This window comes from Myotis daubentonii, chromosome 3, assembly GCF_963259705.1.
Source record: "Myotis daubentonii chromosome 3, mMyoDau2.1, whole genome shotgun sequence".
Taxonomy (NCBI): domain Eukaryota; kingdom Metazoa; phylum Chordata; class Mammalia; order Chiroptera; family Vespertilionidae; genus Myotis; species Myotis daubentonii.
The window spans coordinates 175,952,618-175,974,952 of record NC_081842.1 but is presented as its reverse complement, the minus strand read 5'-3'; the positions used below and the strand labels follow the sequence as shown (position 1 = coordinate 175,974,952).

At 37.5% G+C, this 22,335-nt stretch overlaps 1 protein-coding gene across 14 annotated transcripts in view; it reads left to right on the top strand.

Annotated features, from left to right (window-relative positions):
* Window positions 1-22,335, top strand: part of PATJ (PATJ crumbs cell polarity complex component) — a 305,718-nt gene that overhangs the window by 111,471 nt on the left and 171,912 nt on the right. For all 14 annotated transcript variants that reach the window (XR_009451968.1, XR_009451967.1, XM_059689351.1 and 11 more), the window contains 6 exons: window positions 3,667-3,786; window positions 5,363-5,758; window positions 7,601-7,724; window positions 12,182-12,356; window positions 19,735-19,806; window positions 21,522-21,699. Coding sequence is in view for 12 of the 14 variants with exons in the window: in XM_059689351.1 (XP_059545334.1) it covers window positions 3,667-3,786; window positions 5,363-5,758; window positions 7,601-7,724; window positions 12,182-12,356; window positions 19,735-19,806; window positions 21,522-21,699 (1,065 nt within the window). In the remaining 2 variants the exon portion in view is untranslated. The remainder of the gene's footprint in view (window positions 1-3,666; window positions 3,787-5,362; window positions 5,759-7,600; window positions 7,725-12,181; window positions 12,357-19,734; window positions 19,807-21,521; window positions 21,700-22,335) is intronic.

Here is a 22,335-nt window from a genome sequence, read left to right as displayed (position 1 = left end):
AATGTTTCTAATTTACACCTTTCTTTACTATATTTTATGAAAAAGGTAGAAACATTAATACATTATCTTTCTGTTTAATTGCTATTAAAATTTAAAAAAATTTAATTTCCAGGGGGCACTGAGTAATATTTTTTCTGGAAAGGGGGCGGTAGGCCAAATAAGTTTGGGAACCACTGCCCTATGCTCTTAGCCACTATGCTCTATATTCCTGTTTTAATTTGTTGTCACTAGTGTAGTTTGCATGCAACATGCCTGAAACAGTATTGGACTGGATTTCAAGAAATCTGGGCTCAGTTTCTAACTTTGCTATGAGTTAGCCCAGAGGGTTTCAAACACAAAAATATATGATATACCTAAGAATCACCTGGGAGGTGACAGTTTCCTAGGTTTTACTGTCAGAGGTTTGACTTAAGAATTCTGATCCGCTCAAGAATCTGCCTCTTCAGTGAGCCACCCATGTAATCCTATTGCCAGATTTTGCACTTTGAAAAACATTGTCCTCACAATTTGATAATTAGGTACACCACTTTTCTTCTCTAAACCTATCTTTTTACTTCTGAAAAGACTGAATGAATAAGACTAGAAAGCTCCTAAAATCTTTCTTAACTCTAAAATCCTTTTATTTTATGAAATATATTAGCATCCTACAAGTGTTCCTATAGATAGATATGTTTATATATATGTATATATGTGTGTGTATATATAGCTATAGATAGATTCATGCATTACATATAGTATTTTTGCATTGGAGAACATCAATTTGACCTTCTATTATTCATGTATTACATATGAAGACGTCTATATATTACTATCAGACACTTTAAATATTTCAAAATGGGATATAGCACATAGCTTAGTCAAGTTCTTGACTCCGTACTGTATATTTGATATGTGGGTGTTGCCATAGCTAACATATAACATGAGATGCCTAGTTTTATTTTTGGACAAATTAAGAAAGGGTAAACTTGATATTTTATGGGGACCTCATTTTCTTGGTATTTTATATTGTAGCAGGAACTTTGTCTAGATTTTCCCTGATGATTACTTGCCTGATTATTTGGCCTACTAGAGGAAATCACAAACCAGTTATGGCCTCTAAGACTCAAACAGCATGACTTTACTTGTAAGCAGCTTAAGGAAGTGTTTCAGGCAGTAGAAAAAAATGGAGCTTAGTACCAGCTGGGTGTGGATTCCTATGCTATTTCTGGCAAGGGTCGAGCTACAGAAACCTCAGGACCTCAGAGCCTCACTTTAGAGGGTTTCAGAATGAAAAAATTGTGCGATGCACCTTTGTCCAGACTTCCTTGGTGACTAGAAGGCTGTCGGGTTACTTGGGAGTGGGAGGCCAATAAAGAAATGAGAGAAAGGTCATTTTCAAGACTAACAATTCTTAGTGGAATTACCACTAAGTGATTCCTACTTTAACATCTGGGTTCTTTTAGCAAAACTATCTGTTTATGAGCTGTAAATAGTGATGCGTGGGTCTTTTCTGAGGTGTCTGTCTCTTTCTCTCATGGTTCATTTGGTGGCCACTTATGAAACCACCTAATGTTTACTGAGCATTTGCACATTCCTTGGCAGAAGTGGGGATGGAGTGTGAATAAAAAGGCCCAAAGTCAGGTTGGGGCAGAAAGATTATGAATATATAACAGGAGAACAAAGTATTTTTTTAAAATATATTTTATTGATTTTTTATAGAGAGGAAGGGAGAGGGATAGAGAGTCAGAAACATCGATGAGAGAGGAACATCAATTCAACTGCCACCTTCACACTCCCCACTGGGGATGTCCCCGCAACCAAGGTACATGCCCTTGACTGGAATTGAACCCGGGACCCCTCAGTCCACAGGCTGATGCTCTATCCACTGAACCAAACCGGTCAGGGCAAGAAGAAAGTATTTTTTTAAAAAAGTTTTGTATCGTATATATCTGTTATCTATGTATTTATAAATATTATAGACTCTTGTATTTTAGTCATATATAGATGCATATTGTCAATAAAAGAATTTTTATGTTAACCACAAATGTGATTTACCTTCCCTTTTCTACAAACTCACCTCAGATGAGCCAGATCCTAAAAATGAATGAACTGATTTTTAAAACTGCATTGTATCTTCAGAACTAACAGAATAGAGCTGGCAATGGAGTTCTTGAGCCAGACAGCTATGGTCTTTGCTTCGTTCTGTGATTTGCAAGGCCATGTGTCCTTGGGTCACTTATTTACCTCACCAGCTCCCCGCTTCCTCATCTATAAGGTGGGCATTGCCTGGTATGGTGGTTGAGATCACAGGCTCTAGAGCCACACAGCCAGGGTTCAAATTCCCGGTGTGTAACCGACCAGTTATGTTACACAGGGCAAATTACTGTGTCCTTTTTACTCATCTGTAAAATGGGGCTAATAGCCCTAGTGGATAGAGCGTCAGCCTGTGGACCGAAGGGTCCCAGGTTCGATTCCAGTCAAAGGCAAATGCCTGGGTTGCGGGCTTGATCCCCAGTGTGGGGCGTGCAGAAGGCAACCGATCAATGATTCTCTCTCATCATTGATGTTTCTATCTCTCTCTCCCTTTCCCTTCCTCTCTGAAATAAAAAAAATTTTTTTTAAATGGGGTTAATAAGAGCACATACATATTAACTACTACATTAAATGAATTGAATTATTTAAAGTGCTTAGATCTGCACCAGTGGTTTTGCTGTTATTTTTAGACAAATATAAAATCCTGACCTTATAGGATGGTGTAAAGATTATGCTGAGATAAAAAATAAAATAATAATAATTAAAAAAGAAAATATGTATAAGTTACTGCATTTCAATTCTAAGCAGAATGGTAAATTTTTTTAAAAAATTTCAATGCAATTTTAGAGATAAAACTAAATTATATATATTTTAAAAAGATTATGCTGAGGTAAAGCATATAAAAGTATTTGCTATGGCTTGTGATATGAAGCTAAGACTTGATAAAGAGTAGCTGTTATTACCTGGCACTGATATTGAGATGATAAGCCTCAGAATGGCTGTGTCTCTTCTCATGGAGAGTGACCACACTGTGCCCTTGTTAAAGGTTTTGAAAATCACCCTGTAAACACTTGTACAGTTTTTGATAATGAGGTCCATTCCTGGGAAAGTGATTTTTTTCCTTAAGTCATATTTAAAAATAAAAAGTGTGAGAAGCTTTGACTTGAATATGGCTTTCTTTTTAATTGTTAAAGTCTGTTCTAATCAAACAAGGTGCATACATTTTATTATGTACTTGCACTTAATGGAAAAATAAGAATTAATCTGAAGAGAGTTTGAAATGAAGGTATTTTCTTGATTATAAAAGTGTTTCTGTGGTTGCCAGAGGGGCGAGGGTGGGAAATGAGTGAAGGTGGTCAAAAGGTACAAACTTCCAGTTTTAAGGTAAATAAGTTGTAAGGATGTAATGTACGGCATGGTGACTGTACTTAATACTGCACTGTATATTTGAAAGTTGCAGATGTTAACTAAATTTATTGTGGTAATCATTTTGCAATATATACATATATTAAATCATTTTTATACAACTAAAACTAATATAATGTTATATGTCAATTATATCTCAGTACAAAAAAATAGTTTCATGATTGACAAAAACATTTCTTCAGTTATGCAGAAAAGTAGAAAATAAAATAAAAATGCTTCTATTTTCAGGAAGATGATAAAGAGGAAGAAAGTCATTATCTTTTACATTCAAACATTAATGAAGACAAGACTGAAATTTCAGGAGCAATTCATGATATAAATTCATCTTTAATACTTGAAGCACCCAAGGTATTTAGTACATTTATTTCCCGTTTGAATGGTTTGCTGTGAGCTAAAGTTGCTATAAAGAAGACAATGCTTGTTACCACTCCCTTAGCTAAATACATAGAGTTCAAATAATCCCCTCTCTACCTTTATTATTATTTTTTAAACTGAAATCTTTTCTCTCTTGTATCACATTGCCTCCATAAATGACATAGGCCAGTGTAAGGCATTTTCAAAGAACAAACATACTTTCTTTTATACTAATATTTCTTAAAATTTTGAGGGTAGAACATATTTTTGAAAATAGACCTGCATTTATAATGATGTAGAAAACAGCTATACAAAAGAACTTCTTATTAAATACTTTCTAGAGAAAGATTTAGTTCAACCCTAATTTTTGCTTCAATTTTAGAAAGTTTATTTTAGAGCTTTTCCTTTTTTTATTTTTAAAATGAACTGTCCTTATTTTGCTCTTTGCAGTTAGAGTATGGTTTTGCTTTACTTGGTAACAGCTGTCTTTTGATATTCTTTACATAATTTGTTGACAGTATCTCAAGCTGACAGATAGTCCATTATATTTCTTAGTGTAGACTTTTTTGGTTAAAATTTCATAAACACATGCCATGTCCAAATATACCTTCTACACACAGCTTTTTTTAAAAAAAAAAAATAAGTAGGTTGTAGTATATGGTATACTGTATTAATATACAAGTTTCGCCACAGTGATATTTAGCTGCAAGTGAGGAAGTAATGGGAAAGAATAGATTCATTTCCAGGAATTTATACTTAGTAATACTTAAAATAGGACCTGTCATTGATCCCTTAGAAGGAAAAGGGCATCATTGTGATCAGCACCTTGATGTCGCTAAGAATTAGATCAAAGGCTCAACAGCTCCATAGCATTACCAAAACTCAGCAATGTTCCTGCACGTCTATGACTATTTAGCTTCACTTGTATGTACTTGTTCTTCTAACTAGTGAAATATAGATTAATTTAAAAGTATACTGTATTTATTCCATTTTGTTACATATTTTCAAAGCATATGAAAAAAATCTATTTCTATTTATAGTATATTATCAGAGTCATATTCAAAGTAGTGAGACATACGCCTCTTATCTTTAGTTTAAGTGGAATGTTTATTTTTTTCCAAGTAGCCGCCGTGATGTCTTTTGAGTTACGTAAGCTTGAAAATCCTGATCTTTTAAGTCTTTGCTTTTGTAAGTATTAATATGAAGTGTTTTTGTATTTATGTACTACTTTTTATATGAGATCCATGAGTTAAATATTCAGTGTAGCAGTTTAACAAAATTGCTATTTCTGACTGAGCGTTTTCAGGTGGTTAATGTATAATGAACCTTTTAGAATAGCCATTCACCTTGCCAAGGGCAGATTTTAGCCTCTGATTTATTGTTTGTCCCTTTCCTGGGTGGAAGGTTGTGTGGTAGTGAGCTTGTATTTCTCCGCGTGTGTAATGGAGAGCAGTTCATGTTAACCATGTGTTGGCATGTAACAATGTCCCTGCAGCTACAGCAGGGGTTACTCTTCCAGCTTTAAGAGGGTGTAGCTTGACGTTTTTTGCAACCTTTTTTTTTTTTACAGGAATTTAGAGATGAACCCTATTTTAAAGAAGAACTTGTGGATGAGCCACTTCTAAATTTGGGAAGATCTTTCCAGTCCCAACAAAAAGAGATAGACAATAGCAAGGAGGCCTGGGAAATGCATGAATTTCTGACTCCCAGATTGCAGGAAATGGGTGAAGAAAGAGAAATGCTTGTTGATGAAGAATATGAGCTCTATCAAGATTGCTTTCCGTCCATGGAGTTGTATCCCTCCTCACACATTCAAGAGGCTGCTCCTGTTCCGTCCATGAAGGAACTTCACTTTGGTACACAGTGGTTCTGTGAAAGTGAACCACCTGAGCCTCAAGAAGCAAGGTCCATGATGAGTGTATATTCCCCGGAGACACAACAGTATGGCTACAGCACTGAAAACGTGGTAAGGGGTGTTTTAGAACAGATCTTCCCTCCTTCCCTGTCTCCTCCCCTTCCTATCCCAGTCACTAAGTTATGAAACTTAAAAAATATATATTAATGAATCATTTCATAATTAATCATTTTTCCAAGATGTTACTATACAGTGTGTTGCTGTAAGTAAAAGCTCATCTTTTCTGCATCACACAACTTTCAGTTTCAGCCAATAAGCTCCTGTTGCTTTGCTTTATATATATTTTTTTCTTTTGCTTTGCCTTTTTAGTGATGTTTTTCTCCTAATTACCCATTTCAAGGAAGAGGTCTCTTGCCATTTGATTTTTTTTTTAATTCCCTCGGGAAAATACAGTTCTATGTTTCTCACATAGTGTATATGTCCAGGCAAGTCAAGGCAAATTTATTAAAGATTGTTTATAACTCACTTAACCACACTTTCTCTGTATTATATATGATACTAAATAGAGAGTCACTGAACTCTAGGAAATCATCTTTACATTTGTGATACTGCCCATTTACAACTGGGCAGGAAAGCATTATATTTTAGTAGGTTTGCCCTTGCTATTAAATCACCAATAAACTTTATCTTTTATAAAATTAGAGTTAGCTCGTTACCAATTGGGATCATTTATTAGGGACATTTTTTTGTGTGTGTTTTTTTTTTCCTGTCCCCAATTAGATTCCAGGTAAATGGAAAGGAAGTTATTGTATAGCGATATGCAGCAGTATATTCATTCAGGTACAGTATGGTGCTCCCCCCACCGAGGTTAACAGCTTCCCTGCAGTGATGTGCAAAGTGTGTTTGCATCTGCTCTTTCACAGGGCAGCTAGGACTGGGTTTTCCCTTTGCCTCCCTTAGACCTCTCCTCCCTTTTACCCTTCTGCCAATGCTTGAGGGTCCTTCCGCCATTCAGGGCACTGGACTAGACGTATTTATGGAACCCCAGAGAATTCCTCATCATAGAGGACTCTGGGAAGTCTACCAGAGAACAGATGTTTTGGGATTGTGTGAATAATACCTTGATTTGGGAATAGGTGGCACACAGAATCACCTGGTGTGTTGCCATTGACAGTGGTGGCCATGATGTTGTCATTTAATTTTATGCTCATAAAAGTTTTTTTAAAAATCCTATATAATAAAGAGCTAATATGCTAATTAGTCCAAACAGCAGAATGACTGGACAACCTTCCGGATGAAGCGAGGGTCGAGCCCCTTGCACACATTTCGTGCATCAGGCCTCTAGTATCATAATAAAATACTTCAGTAAAAATTGTATGTCCTGGAAGATTGTAACTTTGGGAAACCATAAAAGATTTGTGTAAAAGGAGGACAAAGAGGAAAGTGTGATAAATTATTGACTGTGCTTATCTTTGGTTTTAGGTTTGGGACACTGAGTGTTCCCCATGCAGATAAGAGTGCTAGGAAGGGTGTAGCAAAGGCTTAGAGCTGTGGAAATTCACCAGGGATCTGGGGATCAGCTATTTACGTGGTGGTCCAGCGGGATCAGGAGGTAGTGTGTCAGCCATTGACCTTGCTTAACTGGCTAGATCTTTTATTCCTCGACCTTGGTGAATGTCTATTTAAGTCCACTTATTAATGTTTAGAAAAACAAATTTGTTGTTTAAAAAAATCCAGTATTTAGGGGAAAAACACAGGTTTTTCTAGCCTGTACTCCTGCAACTATTAAGTTACCGGCGTTCATTACTGCTTGCTACAGCATAAACCGTTACTTGAGAAGGCCTGTTTTCAGGGCCAGTTTTCCACTATCATTATTGTCTGTTTAAACAACATTATAGTGTTCCGCATTTTATCATAAAGTACTAATGCGTTTCTGTTTTCCTTCCTCTCGAGATGAAAGAAAATTTTGGCATCAATTCCCATCCCTCCATATCCTCAACTGAAGGAAACAGTCAACAACCCAGATTCGATGATCTGGAAAATCTTAATTCGTTAACACAAAGCAGTCTGGAGTTAGGTTTGTGGTTTTTGTTTCTCCTGAACAGAAATTACATTATTTTGCAATCTTTCCGTTTTATTTTTGTATGTGATCAATTTTACGTTTCCATTTCATTCATTCTGGCATTTCAAATTTAAATCAGTTTATTAATCTGCTTCCAAATATCTGGAAGAATAACAGTTGTTCCTATTTTAACTTAGAGTATTCAGATTTTGTTTTCTGAGAGGGCTGCATTTTCTCTGCCTCATTTTGCTTTTTATTATCAGGATGAATTAAAACTAAAACTAATACCCAGGGCTGAATCTGAAATAAGTCTCTACTGATATATATTGAAACCTTTGATGCTATTAAGTGGTACTGTTAGCTCACTGAATGGGGTTGTTAAATATTAATAAAGAGAGGCATATTTTAAACATTTATGAAACATTTTTATAGTCATATATTACAGTCAATTTTGGTACATTAATAACTTAGTTTCCATTAAAGAATCCTGAAAGTATCGTGCCTCTCTCTGTTTCCCCCCAGTATTGATTCTTATATAATTTTGAAAACTTGACTTTAACAAATAATTTTTTTCATCCAACACTGAAATATCAAATGTTACAATATTAGGATCCCTAGGTGAAACTGTTAAATTCTTTTGTAGCACTGGGATTTATAGAGCCATTGTTCAAGATTCATGCTGTCCTTCACCTGTTATGACATTACTTAATAGGAAAAATCTTTTTCTATGGGAAATTCTTGTGTGTATGGTAATATGTCATAAGGAGAGAGAAAGAACTACAGAAAATTATGTAACAGTTTTATGTAAGTGTAATTTTTTTTGAGAGAGAGAAAGAGAAAGAATGGAATTCTTCATGGTAAAGATTGAAGACATTTGTGAGATAATAACAATGATCAATTCCTGTGAGTCAACAGAAGTAATTTTGAATATCTAAGATTAGATGAGTCTATCTAGTTTTGCATGATGTGTAACTGATCATGACTAGGGGAAAATATGGGAAATTTTTTACCAAAATTCTCTAAGTATACTATTTTTTTTTGTTTAAATATATTTTTATTGATTTCAGAGAGGGAGAGAGAATCATTGATTGGCTCCCTCCTGTACACCCCACACTGGGGATCAAACCCGCAACCTGGGCATGTGCCCCGATGGGGAATCAAATTGTGACCTCCTGTTTCATAGATTGACACTCAACCACTGAGCACACCAGCCAGGCAAGGATATTGTTGTGTGTGTGTGTTAATAAAAATCCACTACATTTCTATAGTCCTCCAATTATTAAATACTTGGGAAAGGTTTAAAGCACCAATTAACAAATAAATGAATTAATAGACCATATCCATGTGATTACCATTGATACTTCATAACAATCTTGATACTCTTGTGGCTCAGATAATTTTTGGTTGGAGGGTTGGATTGTGCATTGCAGGATGTTTAGCGGCTTCCCTGCCTTCTAACCCTAGATGCCATTGGTACTCCCACCCCAGTCATGATCAAAATCAAAATGTCTCTAGACATGCCAAATGTCCCTTGGGAGGCAAAATTGCCACTGCTTGGACCTATTTATGCCTTATGGAACAGACAAGAAAAATGGGGTGGGTTACTGTGAGAAGAGCTAGTGGAGTTGGGAAAACTATGGGAAAAGAGATATTCTCTTCATGGGATGACCCAGTCCCCCCTAGGTGACTCCAAAGTTAGTTCCACTGCCTTCTGCTGCCTGTATGCGTTTCCTAGGGCTATTGTAACACATTGTCACAGAATTAGTGGCTTAAAAGAATAGAAATGAATTCTCTCTGTGTTCTGGAGGCCAGAAGTCCAAAATCAAGGTGCTGTGCTCCCTCTCAGGGTGCTAGGGAAGAACCTGTTCTCTGCCTCTTCAAGCTACTGGTGGCTCCAGCATTCTTTGGCTTGTGGTTGCATCACTCCATTATCTGCCTCTGTCTTCACATGGCCTTCTTTTCTTTCCTGCCTGTGTCTTCTTTTTGTCTCTTATAAGTACATCTATCACTGGATTTAGATCTCACTGTGGTAATCCAGGATGGTCTCATCTCAAGATACTAATATCTGCAAAAACAATTTCTTTCCCCAAGTCAGGTCACATTCATAAGTCCTGTAGCATGGATATACCTTTTAAGGGGTTCTCCATTCAACCTACTACACTGCCTTATTGTAATATTTTGGAAGGCCTGGAAATTTATTTTCAGAGATTATAGCTTTCAGAGTAAAGCTGTCTTAGACCTGTATTCACTAGAAAATCATTCATAACCACATGCTTTTAGGAAAACTGTTTGAGAGCCTCCAGAATTCCATGTGGCAGGCATGAGTTTTTGGATCAAAGCTAATCATGGGTGGGCTGAGAAATTACTGATGCTGAGTCAATACAGATCTCAGCAGCATACATATTGAGTTAATTCTACTCAATATCATTTTTCTCTCGAGAGCCCTGCCCAGCCTCTGGCAGACTGTTCCAGCCCCAGGATCCTTAGGACTTAGCAGTTAACCTGCTGAGTCATCAGGCAGGCCTTCAGGCTTCTCCAAGCCTCTTTATTTCTTCAAGTGTAAAATGAACAATTTAGGCTAAGTGTTCTCTAAAGCCTCTTTCAAATCTCTAGCTCTCTGACCACTTTATAAGTAACAGACAATTTTAGATTTATCTAAGAACAATTAATTTAAAAACTGGTTTTTGGAGAATCTATGTATAAAGGACTATTCTTGACTCTATACTTTCTCCAAAATTCTGTATCCTCCAAGACCCTATACTCCTCATGGGCTATGAAACTAAGCCTACAAATTAGTACAATTAATGCTATAAAGCATACAAGATAAATTTTAAATCAGTAACACATTTAGTGTTACAAGATTTACGAGAGAAATCAGTTCTTTTTCCCAATCTTTGCCCCTACCTGGAGTGGCCTCCAGTGAACCCTGGATGAATTTCTGTCATTGTGCCCAAGAGTCAGGCATACATACTCCATTGCATGCCAGTCTTGTACTGTAGACTAAGCTCTGAAGGGCAAGGCTTATCTCTGATTACATTATCATAGTAGGTGCTCAAGAAATATTTGTCAAATGAGAGCGTGACATGCCGCTTAGATGTGGTTATTTAACAACAGAATAAACCTCCCTTTCATTCAGTTGCTAAGTCGTACGGTACCTAACCTCCTCTCTACTTGGATTCTTATTGCCATTATTTTGTTGACTATTTTTCTGTTCTTGTACCCCACTAAGTATAAGTCTTTTGAAAATGTTTCCCATTCCTCTCCTATAGGCATTAACTTCCATTTACCCAGAATATATATTTTTTTAAGTTCTCTGTTTTTCTAACCTTTGTGCTCCTGTTATGGCCATTACCTAACAACTGAAAAGGACTGGATTTGTTTTATGGGCTCCCGGGTACTGTGTGTGCTTGGCGAACAGCTTTGTAAAGTGAAACTGTGTTAAGCACTGTGAGAGATGAAAATGTGTGCCTGAAAAAAAAAAAAAAAAGAAAAGAAAATGTGTGCCTGAGCACCGCCAGGGTCCATGGAGGAGGAGGGGAGGGGGCAAAGGGCATGGGCAGTCTTCGTGTGGAGCAGGTAATGCAAAGTTTTAGACAAACTGCAGCAACCTGTAAAACCCAGTGCTATAATTTAACAGGCTGCTTTTGCCAGCATAGTTGGATGGGAAATAGCTCTGCCAATAGAGCTGGTTTTCTGCTCTTAAGACTCTGGTTTTAGGCCATCCCTCTCAGAATCTTGATCCTACCCCTGGTCCCTCCTCAGTGGAGAGGAGGCAGGCATAAGCAGAGCTGGAAGAGTGAGGCGGGGATACAGATATGACTGCTTTGCAGAAATGTGGGCCCTAGTGGATGTGATAGAGGGTGCTTGGGGTAGGGGAAAGCAACTGAGACTTCCTTTCACACCACCTAAATGTTACAGTTATTTTCACCCCCTCATCAGATTCTCTGTTGCATTACCAACCGATTAGATCCTGATTCTGAAGTTTCTAGATAAGATAAAAAGCAGAAGTCATAATGAGTTTATTAGGAAATTTGTTCAGTATGAAAAAATTGAGAGTTTAGGTGATGCTTATAGGAAAATCTAAAAGACTATATCTCTTATAAATTATTTCTAATTTCCTCCAAAATATACTATAAATGTATGGGCTTAAGGGAGGCATTTGATGTATAGTTCATCATATTTGAACCTGCAATTTGGGTATTATCCCTGACCAGAATTGAACCCACCAACCTTCAGTGTATGTGATAATGCTCCATCCAACTGAGCCACACCAGCCAGGGCTCTGGCTTCATTTTTCACCATAGTTCTTGTCATCATCTGACGTATTAAATATTTTACTTATTTGCTTTAATATAAATAAGTTTTCTTCCTAGAAGGGACTTGCCCTTGACAGATGCTCCTAACTATTGGTTGAATGAATTACGGATGAATGAAAGCATTTTGTGCTCACTATTTTTTGGTTTACTCTATAGGCATGATGATTCCGAATGATGTCCAAGGTCCTGGCTTGCTTGTTGAACTGCCCGTTATGGCTCAAAGAAGGCAGCAAGAAGATCTGCCCTTATACCAACTCCCCAGGACCCGAGTTGTTTCCAAGACCTCAGCACACACAGGAATATTGTCTTCTAGATACACCGCTGATGCATAGTATGATTTCCTTTTCTTTTACATTATAAAATAGTTCTTTTTTCATCTATAAAAATGAAACAGATATAATTATGGTGACACATTTGGAAAATACAGAAAAATACTTTGAATAAAATCCACTATATTAGACAATATACTATATAAAATTATCTTATATACAATTCTGTATTCTTGCAGTTGCATGCAAAATGGATCACATCGAGTATTTGCTTAGAAAATGGGAGGTTAGTAGTTTATTTTTAACAACTCAAACAAGGAATATGTGGACAAATGAGGTAATGGATTTAAGAGTTAGATAATCTATAGGAATTGGTGTCTGATAACATGTAGGAAGTGAGAGGGACTAGTTGATGATGATTCATGTTCCTGGAATGAAAAACCAAATGGATAGTGGAACCATTAGTTCTTTGACATAGATTATAGGAGCATAAATAGGTTGGAAGGGAAAGTAATGAGTTCAGTTTGAGACATATTGAGGGTTTAAGTATTCATAGGACAACGAAGTGAAGTGGAGTCAATTGGATCCATGATTTTTGGGATTAATGTTGAGGCTGTCCTGACATGGATAATTGGGGACAAGATCAGGCAAGCACTGGTGAAACTCCTGGGTTTGAGTAGCCTTTCATGGGTAGTTCAAGTAATAAGAAGAGCATAGGGTCAAAATTGGAGACCTGCAAAGCAGCAATATTATAGGTATGAATGGAAGAAGAAAATAGGAAAGTGGAATGAACAAAAGATAGAAGGAAATTCATGAACCAGAGGTTGACATAGAAATCAAAGGAAAAGAGCATTTTAACAAAAAAATCATCACAGGCTACAGGGAGGTCAAGGTAGATAAAATGGAAACATTTTCATGGGGCGTGGCCATATGGTCTTTGGTAAGCACAGTTTTATTAGAGTGCATGGTGAATTGAGAATTGAACAGAAGTTCTGAAACTGGACAGACCAGTGTTTTGAGAATCCTGATCATGAAAAGAGGCAGGTAGACTGCATGAGGTAGGTATAGATAGATGATAGATGATAGATAGATACATAGATAAAGATAGATGAGAGAGGAAGAATGAGAGAGAATATGTGTGTGTATCTGGCTGTGTCTTTCTGGAAACAATCCAGAAAAGAAATATGTAAATTCTAGGAAGGGGGGGGGTGTGATTACACATAGTTCGTATAGAGAGCCAGTGACATTGATTTTTTTTCTGTCATTTAGGGGAAAAGCTATTTACAAGAATGTTGGGGTGCTAGTAGAGTGGCATTAAGAGGAGAAGTGTGAGAGTAGAGATTAGCTTTTAAAACAAGGGTAGGGGAGCAATGGCTTAGTGATGAAAGGGAGTTTAGAAAAATATTGGCCCCTCTTGCCAACTTCCCAGAGAGTAAGAGAATGAGCACTAACCATGTGAGTGTGGTATCATGACAAAGAACCAGCAGCTGTTGAGAGAACAGAGAAGGTATCGAGGACATTCAGTGAAGAGGTTAGTGCCTGGAGTAGTTTCTTTACAACTCAAGGAAATTCCACAGAGTGATGGGTAGTTTGGCTGGGCAGGTGTTGGAGGATGGAGTGATATACGAAGGTGAAACCAGAGTGGTGTAGCACTGTGAGTACAGGAGAGGAGTGAACAAAGGAGCTGGAGGTACTGACATAGCATAACAGGAATGAGTGATAGGGTAGGATTGGCCCTAATGTTTTTATTAAACCCTTAGTCCAAGAATGATTTTATATCATCTATCAACACAATGATACTGTCTTCTCTATTCAATAACCTGTGACCTTCTCCTAGAGTTTTAGATAGAAACTTCATGTATCATTGTTCTTTGTGCTTCTGCGTAGCTCATCTCTGAGTGGAAAGAGAAGACACAGATAGGCCCAACTAGGACAATCTGGTGGCTTTTCACGCAGCAGAACTAGAGTGCAGAGGGGTGGTGCTAGCAGGCCTGGTGTCCTAATGACCTAACCAGCTCCTGGAGGAACTCACAGTGTTAAACAAGCAATGCATTTGTTTCTTTAGGAGAGATGCCTGGGAGTGGCAGTACTGGAAGGGTTAGCAATATATTTTATGACTTTTATGTGGTCAAATTAATTTTTAAATGAGACACTTTTGTCTTTTAAATTTCTCTTATGCTTAGTGTTAATCATTGAATCTGGCTGAAGAATTCAGAAATGGGGCTACTTCTCTAAAGCTATAGAATTATTAACTGTAGAATTGGAAAAGGTCTAAAAAAATTTCCAAACCCACCCCTCCTTCCTCACGCAGAAGACAAAATGGAACACCAGTTGTATCTTAATTCTCCCAGCTTCTGAGAGGGAAGATAGGCTTTACTCCTATCCCATTGTTTTTTTCTCCTAAAATGAGTACTTTAACAAGTCAATTTCTTATGCAAGCTCAGGTATTTGAGGGCTCCAACCTAATGTCTTGGGAGATCAGTCTTGCATTTGAAAGTTGTACTTTTGGCTTGCTTGCATAGATTCAGGATATATTTAAGTCTCAGAAGGTTCCAGAAGTCTTCCTGTAAATCATAGTCCCTGTTTTAATCTTTTAGCGAATGCCATTGGGGTTAGCATCCTAGGTGAATACTTATTGCCACTCAGGAGTCTTCCTGAGCAATGCATAGATTCTTTTGGGAGAGAGTCTTTTAGATTATCAGTGTGTCATGAAACCCTAAATAGTATCTTAGAGTTTCTTCTTTGCATTAATTGTAGTGTAGTTCTTTAATGTGCATATATATATGTGTCAAGCCAACTTCTTATGTTTGGAGGCAGGACAAGTATTAAGAGGTCAGACTCACCCTCAAAGTGGGGCTCTCTACGAGGAGAACTGTGGGCCGGTGGGTATGATAACTCTGGAAGGAATCTGAGCTATTTTGTTCCAAGTATCCCCCTTTCTTTATAAGGTCACTTGAGACCAGGTCTTCCGAACTCACCTGGCTTCAGTCTTTTTCTAACTCATCTTTGTCATCGCCTGCTGCCTGAGGACATATGGGTGCCTATAAGGGGGGACATGTACATCTCTCAGACTAATAGCAGATCTGTGGTATAGACATATTGTGGTTGTTGTTCAGATTTTCCCTCTAGTATTTATAGCTACATGGCCCTGAGAAGGCTTCCCTTGTCTCCAAAATTTCTCATTTATAAGGTAGGTACTTTTACGGATTAAATAAAAGTGAATATAAAGGGCTTCATATAATGCCTTGAACATAGTAAATGTCTAATGAACGGTCAGCAGTGATGCTCAGTGACAATGATAGACTCATGGGCCATGAGGTTTATCTAGGATAGTATTCATTATTGCTGGCTTTTTTAAAAAAACATTCAAGGAGATTGTAGGCTGTTTGTTTGTTTTATAATAAAATAGGACCAACTCACAGTTAATAAAACAAGGTGTCAGAGGGTAAAGGCTTTGGAGGAGGATGAACTTGAGATGAAAGACTTTTAAACTTGACAAGAAATCATGCTGTCGGTATAATAGGATGCAAATGTAAAGAAATACTTTACATATTACATTCTTTGTTAGAGTGGTGGAGGTAGAACAGGAGGCAGGAGTGATGGTAGGGGAAAAGATTAAATGATTGTTATATTTTGAGTTCCCAATACAGTGCCTGGCATTTAGTGCCTTTTAAATGAGTGGTGGATATTTAATAGGTTTACCTTTGGAATAAACTGCCAAAAAATTTTTATAAATTCAGAACATTGGTAAGAGGCTGAGGAAAAGGAAGAAAAGAAATGTATGTATTTGAGAGAGGACTACTCTGGAATATTTTGAGTTGGGAGGAGAAAGAGGAGGTTTCCAGTATACTTCTGTTGCAGCTGTTGTCCACACTGCAAGGGAAGATAAATGTGAAAAATTAGGGCAGGAAGTACATAAGAATATTACACTAATGTCTTTGAGACTATATTTAGATCTTTGATTACTAAGCCAGGCTCTACAAAAGGCCAAAAGAGACATAAAGTTGACTGAAGGAAGCAAGTTACCCTTTGTGACTTGAGCTTTCATTTCCTTAACAAAACTCTTAAACACAATTGTACATATTAATAAAATGCACAGATTTTTAAGGGACAGTTTCCTTGATGTTGATCACTGTGTAGATTCATATTGCCGACAGTCCAATTAAGATATTGAGCATTTCTATCACCACAGAAAGTTCGCCCATCCTCTTGGCAGTGTCTTGTCCAAGGCAACTACTGATGTGACTTCTTATACTGTAACATATTTATCCTGTTCTAGAACTCATGCAAGTATAATCACGCAGTACGACTTTTTTGTGTGTCTGGCTTCTTTTCACTGAGCACAGGTCTGTGCCATTCTAACCTTTAATATGAGGAATGCCTGATTCTTTCTGTGTACTGGTGCCAAGTAATAATTTTCTTCGTACCCTCAAAAATCACTGTAACATCTGTATAAGTAAACTAGCTAGTTTGGAAAACACTAGTACCCATTCTCCCTGGTTTCAAACACTTGTTATTCCCTATGGCATGTCACAGCAAATTGCCATATAAAATCTATATTTAAAGAGGCAAAAGAAATCATGACATAGCTTAGTCACAACTAGAACTCTTCCTGCTTAATCCCTTTAGGGTGCCGAGTTTACTTGGCCCTCATATGGCTTAGTATGTAGAAATTTTATATGGAAAAAAAAAAGGTATATTGAAAAGGAAAGGTCACCTTGGCTATCTGGATCCATCTGACTTTGGTATGATGTTGAAGGGATTGTATATCATGATCAAGTCTTACTAATAACACCCACCTGTTCACTAATGAGCTACTTCATCTTTTCTCCCAAATCTGTAAAGAATGATAACTTTGGGCATTTGTTAAAAAGGTCTGAAATAAAAAACATTGTTTTTAGTGGATGTTTAATTCCCTCGGGGAAAAACTGGTTCAATGTAAGAGGTAAATTTCAGTTATTTTAAAAACTTAAAACTTTAACTGATTTAGCTATTGAGCATATTTAATTACAGTGCAAATTATAAAATTTGGTTAGAAATCCCTCATTAAAGTTTTAAATGTGTTTGTGAAAATTTATACCTTCATATGTGTAATAAAAGTATTTTACTTTCTCAATTAAATTTTATTTGAGGTTAAAAGGTATATATATGCCTTCATCAATGTAAAGTGACTACAATCAGTTGGTATAGTTGCTCATCTCCTCTGACTGTATTTCCAAAACTACTCACACTAAGTGGGTAAGCTTTTGCAAGTTTTATCTCTCTTTAAGTATAAAATAATCCGATTAAAATAAGCACATACCAATTTCCTGAAGGAAGATAATATTCTTTGAAATAGTCAGCGAGTCTCTTTCAACAAAATAATCTTTTTGTTACATACTTTATCTAAAACTTTCCATATTCTAGATAATGCTCCCCCCCCCCCCCACACACACACACCCAAACCCTTCTCGTAATTTGTGAAAGCTAGCAGTTTAGGATATTTTTGGTTTTTATTTTTTAATAGAAAAATTGATAGCTTATACTAATATTAAAGCTTGGTTTTCATTCTAGTTTATTTTTTTTAAAGAATTTAATTCCTATAATGATAACATATTTGTATCACAGTAAAGATGCATATGTGTGTGTGTTTTTCATAGTGCCTATTATGAACTATTTTTGCTCACAACACTGCTGACACCGAATGTGTGAGCTTTTCCTTCACACAACAACCAGTTCTCTCTGACACCAACTACTGGGAGTTATGCAGACTCCACAGCATAAAGGTTCTGCCCCATAAGACTGCCCTGACTTCAGATGCCAGTTGCCAACTGTGCTTCTGCTCAAACAGCTTGGAATTGTGTGTTCCCACAGTCCGTCCCTTGGGCATGGGAGGAGGACTCACAGAACTCAAGAAAGCGCTTTACTATCACTGGTTTATTATAAAGGATATAACTCAGGAATAGCCAGACGGGAAAGATGCACAGGGCAGGTCATGTGGGGAGGTGTGAATGTGCACAGTGCTTCCATTCTTCTCGGCACATTACCCTCCCAGCACCTTGAGGTGTTTGTCAACCTGGGGGCTCTCTGAACCCTGTCCTTTAGGGCTCTTTTTTTGTTTTTTTTTATGGAGATCCCATTAAGTAGGCACAATTATTTACATCATTAGCCATTGGTGCTTGAACTCAGTCTGTAACCCCTCTCCCCTTCCCAGAGGTGGGGCTGAGGGTGGGACTGAACGTTCCAATTCTAATCACCTGTTTGTTCTCTGGCAGCAGCATCCATCCAAAACTATCCAGGGTCCTACCAAGAATCACCTTATTAGCACAAACGCAGTTCTGGTTGAAAGGAGATTGTTATTAATAACAAAAGATGTTCTTATCACCCATATCACAAAGGAAATTCCAAGGAATTTTCTATGTCAGGAATCAGGACAGACATTAGTTATTTATTTCTTACTAGAAGCCTGCTGCATGACATTCATGCACTGGGGAGAGGGAGGTCTCTCAGCCTGGCCTGCGCCCTCTTGCAGTCTGGGAGCCCTCAAAGGACATCCCCCGAGGGGTCCTTAGCGCTGCTGCAGAGGCAGGAGAGGCTCCCACCACTGAGCCCAGCTTCTGGCTGAGCTCCATGCTAACATACTTGATGGGTGAAAGTATGGTTGTGGTATGGTAGGTGGGAGGATTGGATTAGATAACATAAGTAAATCTCTCTGTAAACTGAAAAGTGATGTATAACTACACAAGATATTCATGGGATACCAGTGACGGGAATTATTTAGAGTGATGGAAAAATATAGAAAGAGGGATCATGTTTACTAACTGTAAAGCCATTTATGTTGATCTATTCTCTGAGCTAGTCAATATCAAGTTTTAAGGACTATATCCTATATAATAAAAGGCTAATATACAAATTGTCCCCTCAACCATGAGTTCGACCAGGAATTTGACCAGGGTGTGGGCTGGCCTGTCAACCACCTGGGGCCCCTCCCTCCGGCCAACCATCCGCGGCCCCTCCCCACATCCTGCCCCTCCCCCAATTGCCCCCCCAATTGGGGGCAGGCCAGCTGGCTGACCTCCCTCATCCCCTCCCCACTGCCGGCCTGGCCCCCGATTGGCCCCAGTTGGGGCCGTGCTGGCCAGACCCCACGCGTCCACGAATTTGTGCACTGGGCCTCTAGTTTTTATATTGATAAAGGAACAAATATTGCACAAATCAAACACACAATTTTTGAAAATAGCATATAGAGTGGCACCGATAACAGAGCTTATAATCTATGATGTTCTAGTGCTGGGTAAATATTTGTTGAGTTGAACATTAAAACAATATATTTTTACTTTGTATGGACAGTTAAGTATTAATGTAAATATTTTAAAAGCTTAAAAATTAAGAACTGTTTACATATAGATTGTGCAATTTTATGTTTTATAAATTGTGTGTGTATTTTTTTTTCCTCCTTAGTGAGCTACCGGAGAGAGAAGAAGGTGAAGGGGAAGAAACTCCTAACTTCAGTCACTGGGGTCCACCAAGAATGTATGTTGATGACATTATTGGCTTTCTCAATAGAACAACACCATCAGCTGCTTTTTTCTTTAATTTAATATTACTGTCATTCAGTCATTCTCTAATGATTGAGAAATTGCTACTCATATGTAGCCAGGCAAAATGACTACACCCAATGTTAGGAAAATATCATACTCTTTCAGAGAAAGCAATTTTCAAATGTCCACCTATGACAGTAACTGATGGACTAAGCAATTTATCACTGCCTCACTAAGGGCAGATAGGGCTGCCTTGATTGCAGTAAAGCTTCTTTATGTGTAAAAAACAACAGTAGTGAGGCTGTACCATGTACCAATTTATTTCTCCCTCCAATCCCTTGTGCCTTATGTGAGCGAACAGAATGTGTTGGGCCCATCTTCTCTTAGATACTCTTGTAATTTTATGTAGGCATGAGGGATGTACTTTATTAAGATTATTAAAGTCTTCCTTTAGCTGCTCTGTCTATTCTTCATGCATTATTAATTTCATTGTGCCCACAAAAACTGTTTTTTCTTGCACTTATGAGTTTTGTCTTAAAAACTCTTAAGAACTGTTTTCTGAGCTACTTTTTAATTTGCATTAATTATTGGCTAATTAATGCAATTGGAGGGAAAAATTCATAATATGTTGAGGGTCAAGTTTTTTGTTTTGTTTTTGTTTTAATCCTCACTCGAGAATATATTTGTTGGAGTGAGAGAGATTGGAACGGGGGTGGGCGGGGGCGAGGAACATCAATGTGGGAGAGAAACATGAATGGTTGCCTGCTGGAAGCTCCCCAACTAGGGATCAAACTCACAACGTAGGTATGTGCTCTGACCAGGAATTGAACCCACAGCCTTTTGGTGTACAGGACAATGCTCCAACCAACTGAGCCACCTGGCCGGGGCTTGATGGCCAAGTGTTATCCCATATGTTTTTGAAATGATGTGAAGGTAGGAAGAAAAGAAAACCATCCTGCCTTAGGAGCAGATAAAATCTGTCCTCCACTTAAAGAACCCCACGTTATGCTGACTGGGAAAAGCAGCTTGGGGCAACAAGCCTCTCAATGGCAAATTTAATTTAGTCTGAAATTTTCTGCTTTTTGCAGAGACTCTTGATTTTTTCACCCGTATGTTCTTTCCTTAATCCAATCTTTGCTAATATTATGGGTGTAGATGAAAAGGACTAATCACCGAAAACATTGTGGTAGGAGATGGGAACATTAAGGCCTAGCTAAATCTCTCAATTTTGAGTTGTATTTATTGTTTTAGATACCTATCTTTTTCAGAATTTAAACTTTTACATACACCAGGAATATTTTTAATTTTTTAAAATTTATTGATTTTTAGAAAGAGAGAGGAAGGGGGAGAGAAAGAAAGTGAGGGAGAGAGAGAGAGAGAAACATCAATTTGTTGCTCCACTTATTTATGCATTCATTGGTTGATTCTTTCATGTGCCATGACCAGGGATCAAACCTTGGCATGTTAGGATGATGCTCTAACCAATTGAGCTACCCAGCCAGGGCTATGCCATGAAATATAAATAATATCTTATGATTTAGGAATGAGGTACAATTTCCATAACATTTAAAAAAAATATATTTAGAAAATATATTTATATAAAATATGAGCCACAAGGATATGGTACAAATTGAACACTTACAGTAACAGCCCAACTAATTAAATTAACTTGTTTCACGAGTGTATTTTGTTTTATTCTTTTTATAGTGTTGAGATTTTTAGAGAACCCGATGTGTCTCTTGGTATTAGTATTGTTGGTGGACAAACCGTTATAAAACGCCTGAAGAATGGAGAGGAGCTTAAAGGTATATTTATCAAACAAGTTTTAGAAGATAGTCCAGCAGGAAAGACAAACGCTCTTAAAACCGGAGATAAAATACTTGAGGTAAATGATATTAAAATTCTGCTTTTGTTTGAATGTACTATGAAATAGTAAAATAATCATTTAGCCAGAATGCCTATCTTCATGTGATGGGGTATATGTGTGTACAATTCGTGTATTTTATTTAGATGCCTTAGTTTGTATGTTGTTTGCATAATCGTATGAGATTCTAAAGTTAGAGTGGTAGCATATAAAACAATAAAACAAAAAGCCTCGATTGACTAAACAATTTCAAAATTTAACAAAATGAGGCCTGTGGTGGGCATCACGCTTTTCCTACAGTCTTTAACAAGCTCTGAATTGTATAAATGTGTGTAGGTGGGCTAGCCGTGCCTGTCCCCCCAGAGTTGCCCTGGAAGTCGATGGAAGGATGAATCCATTGTTCACATGTGGTAGGCTTTGTAGAGTGGAGTTTTAAGGGCACATCAAAGCACTGAGAATGTCCTGAGGTGTGAATCTGATACATTTCTTTGCATAGATTTTATTGGATGACACCATATTGAATATCTTCAACCTAGGTATCTGCTTGAATATCTTCAACCTGGGTATTGGCTTTTATATATATAGATAGCAAAACCAAATACTCATATAGTCACAATTCATTGACCTTATTTGGGTTTGTGTTGATAGTTCTACACA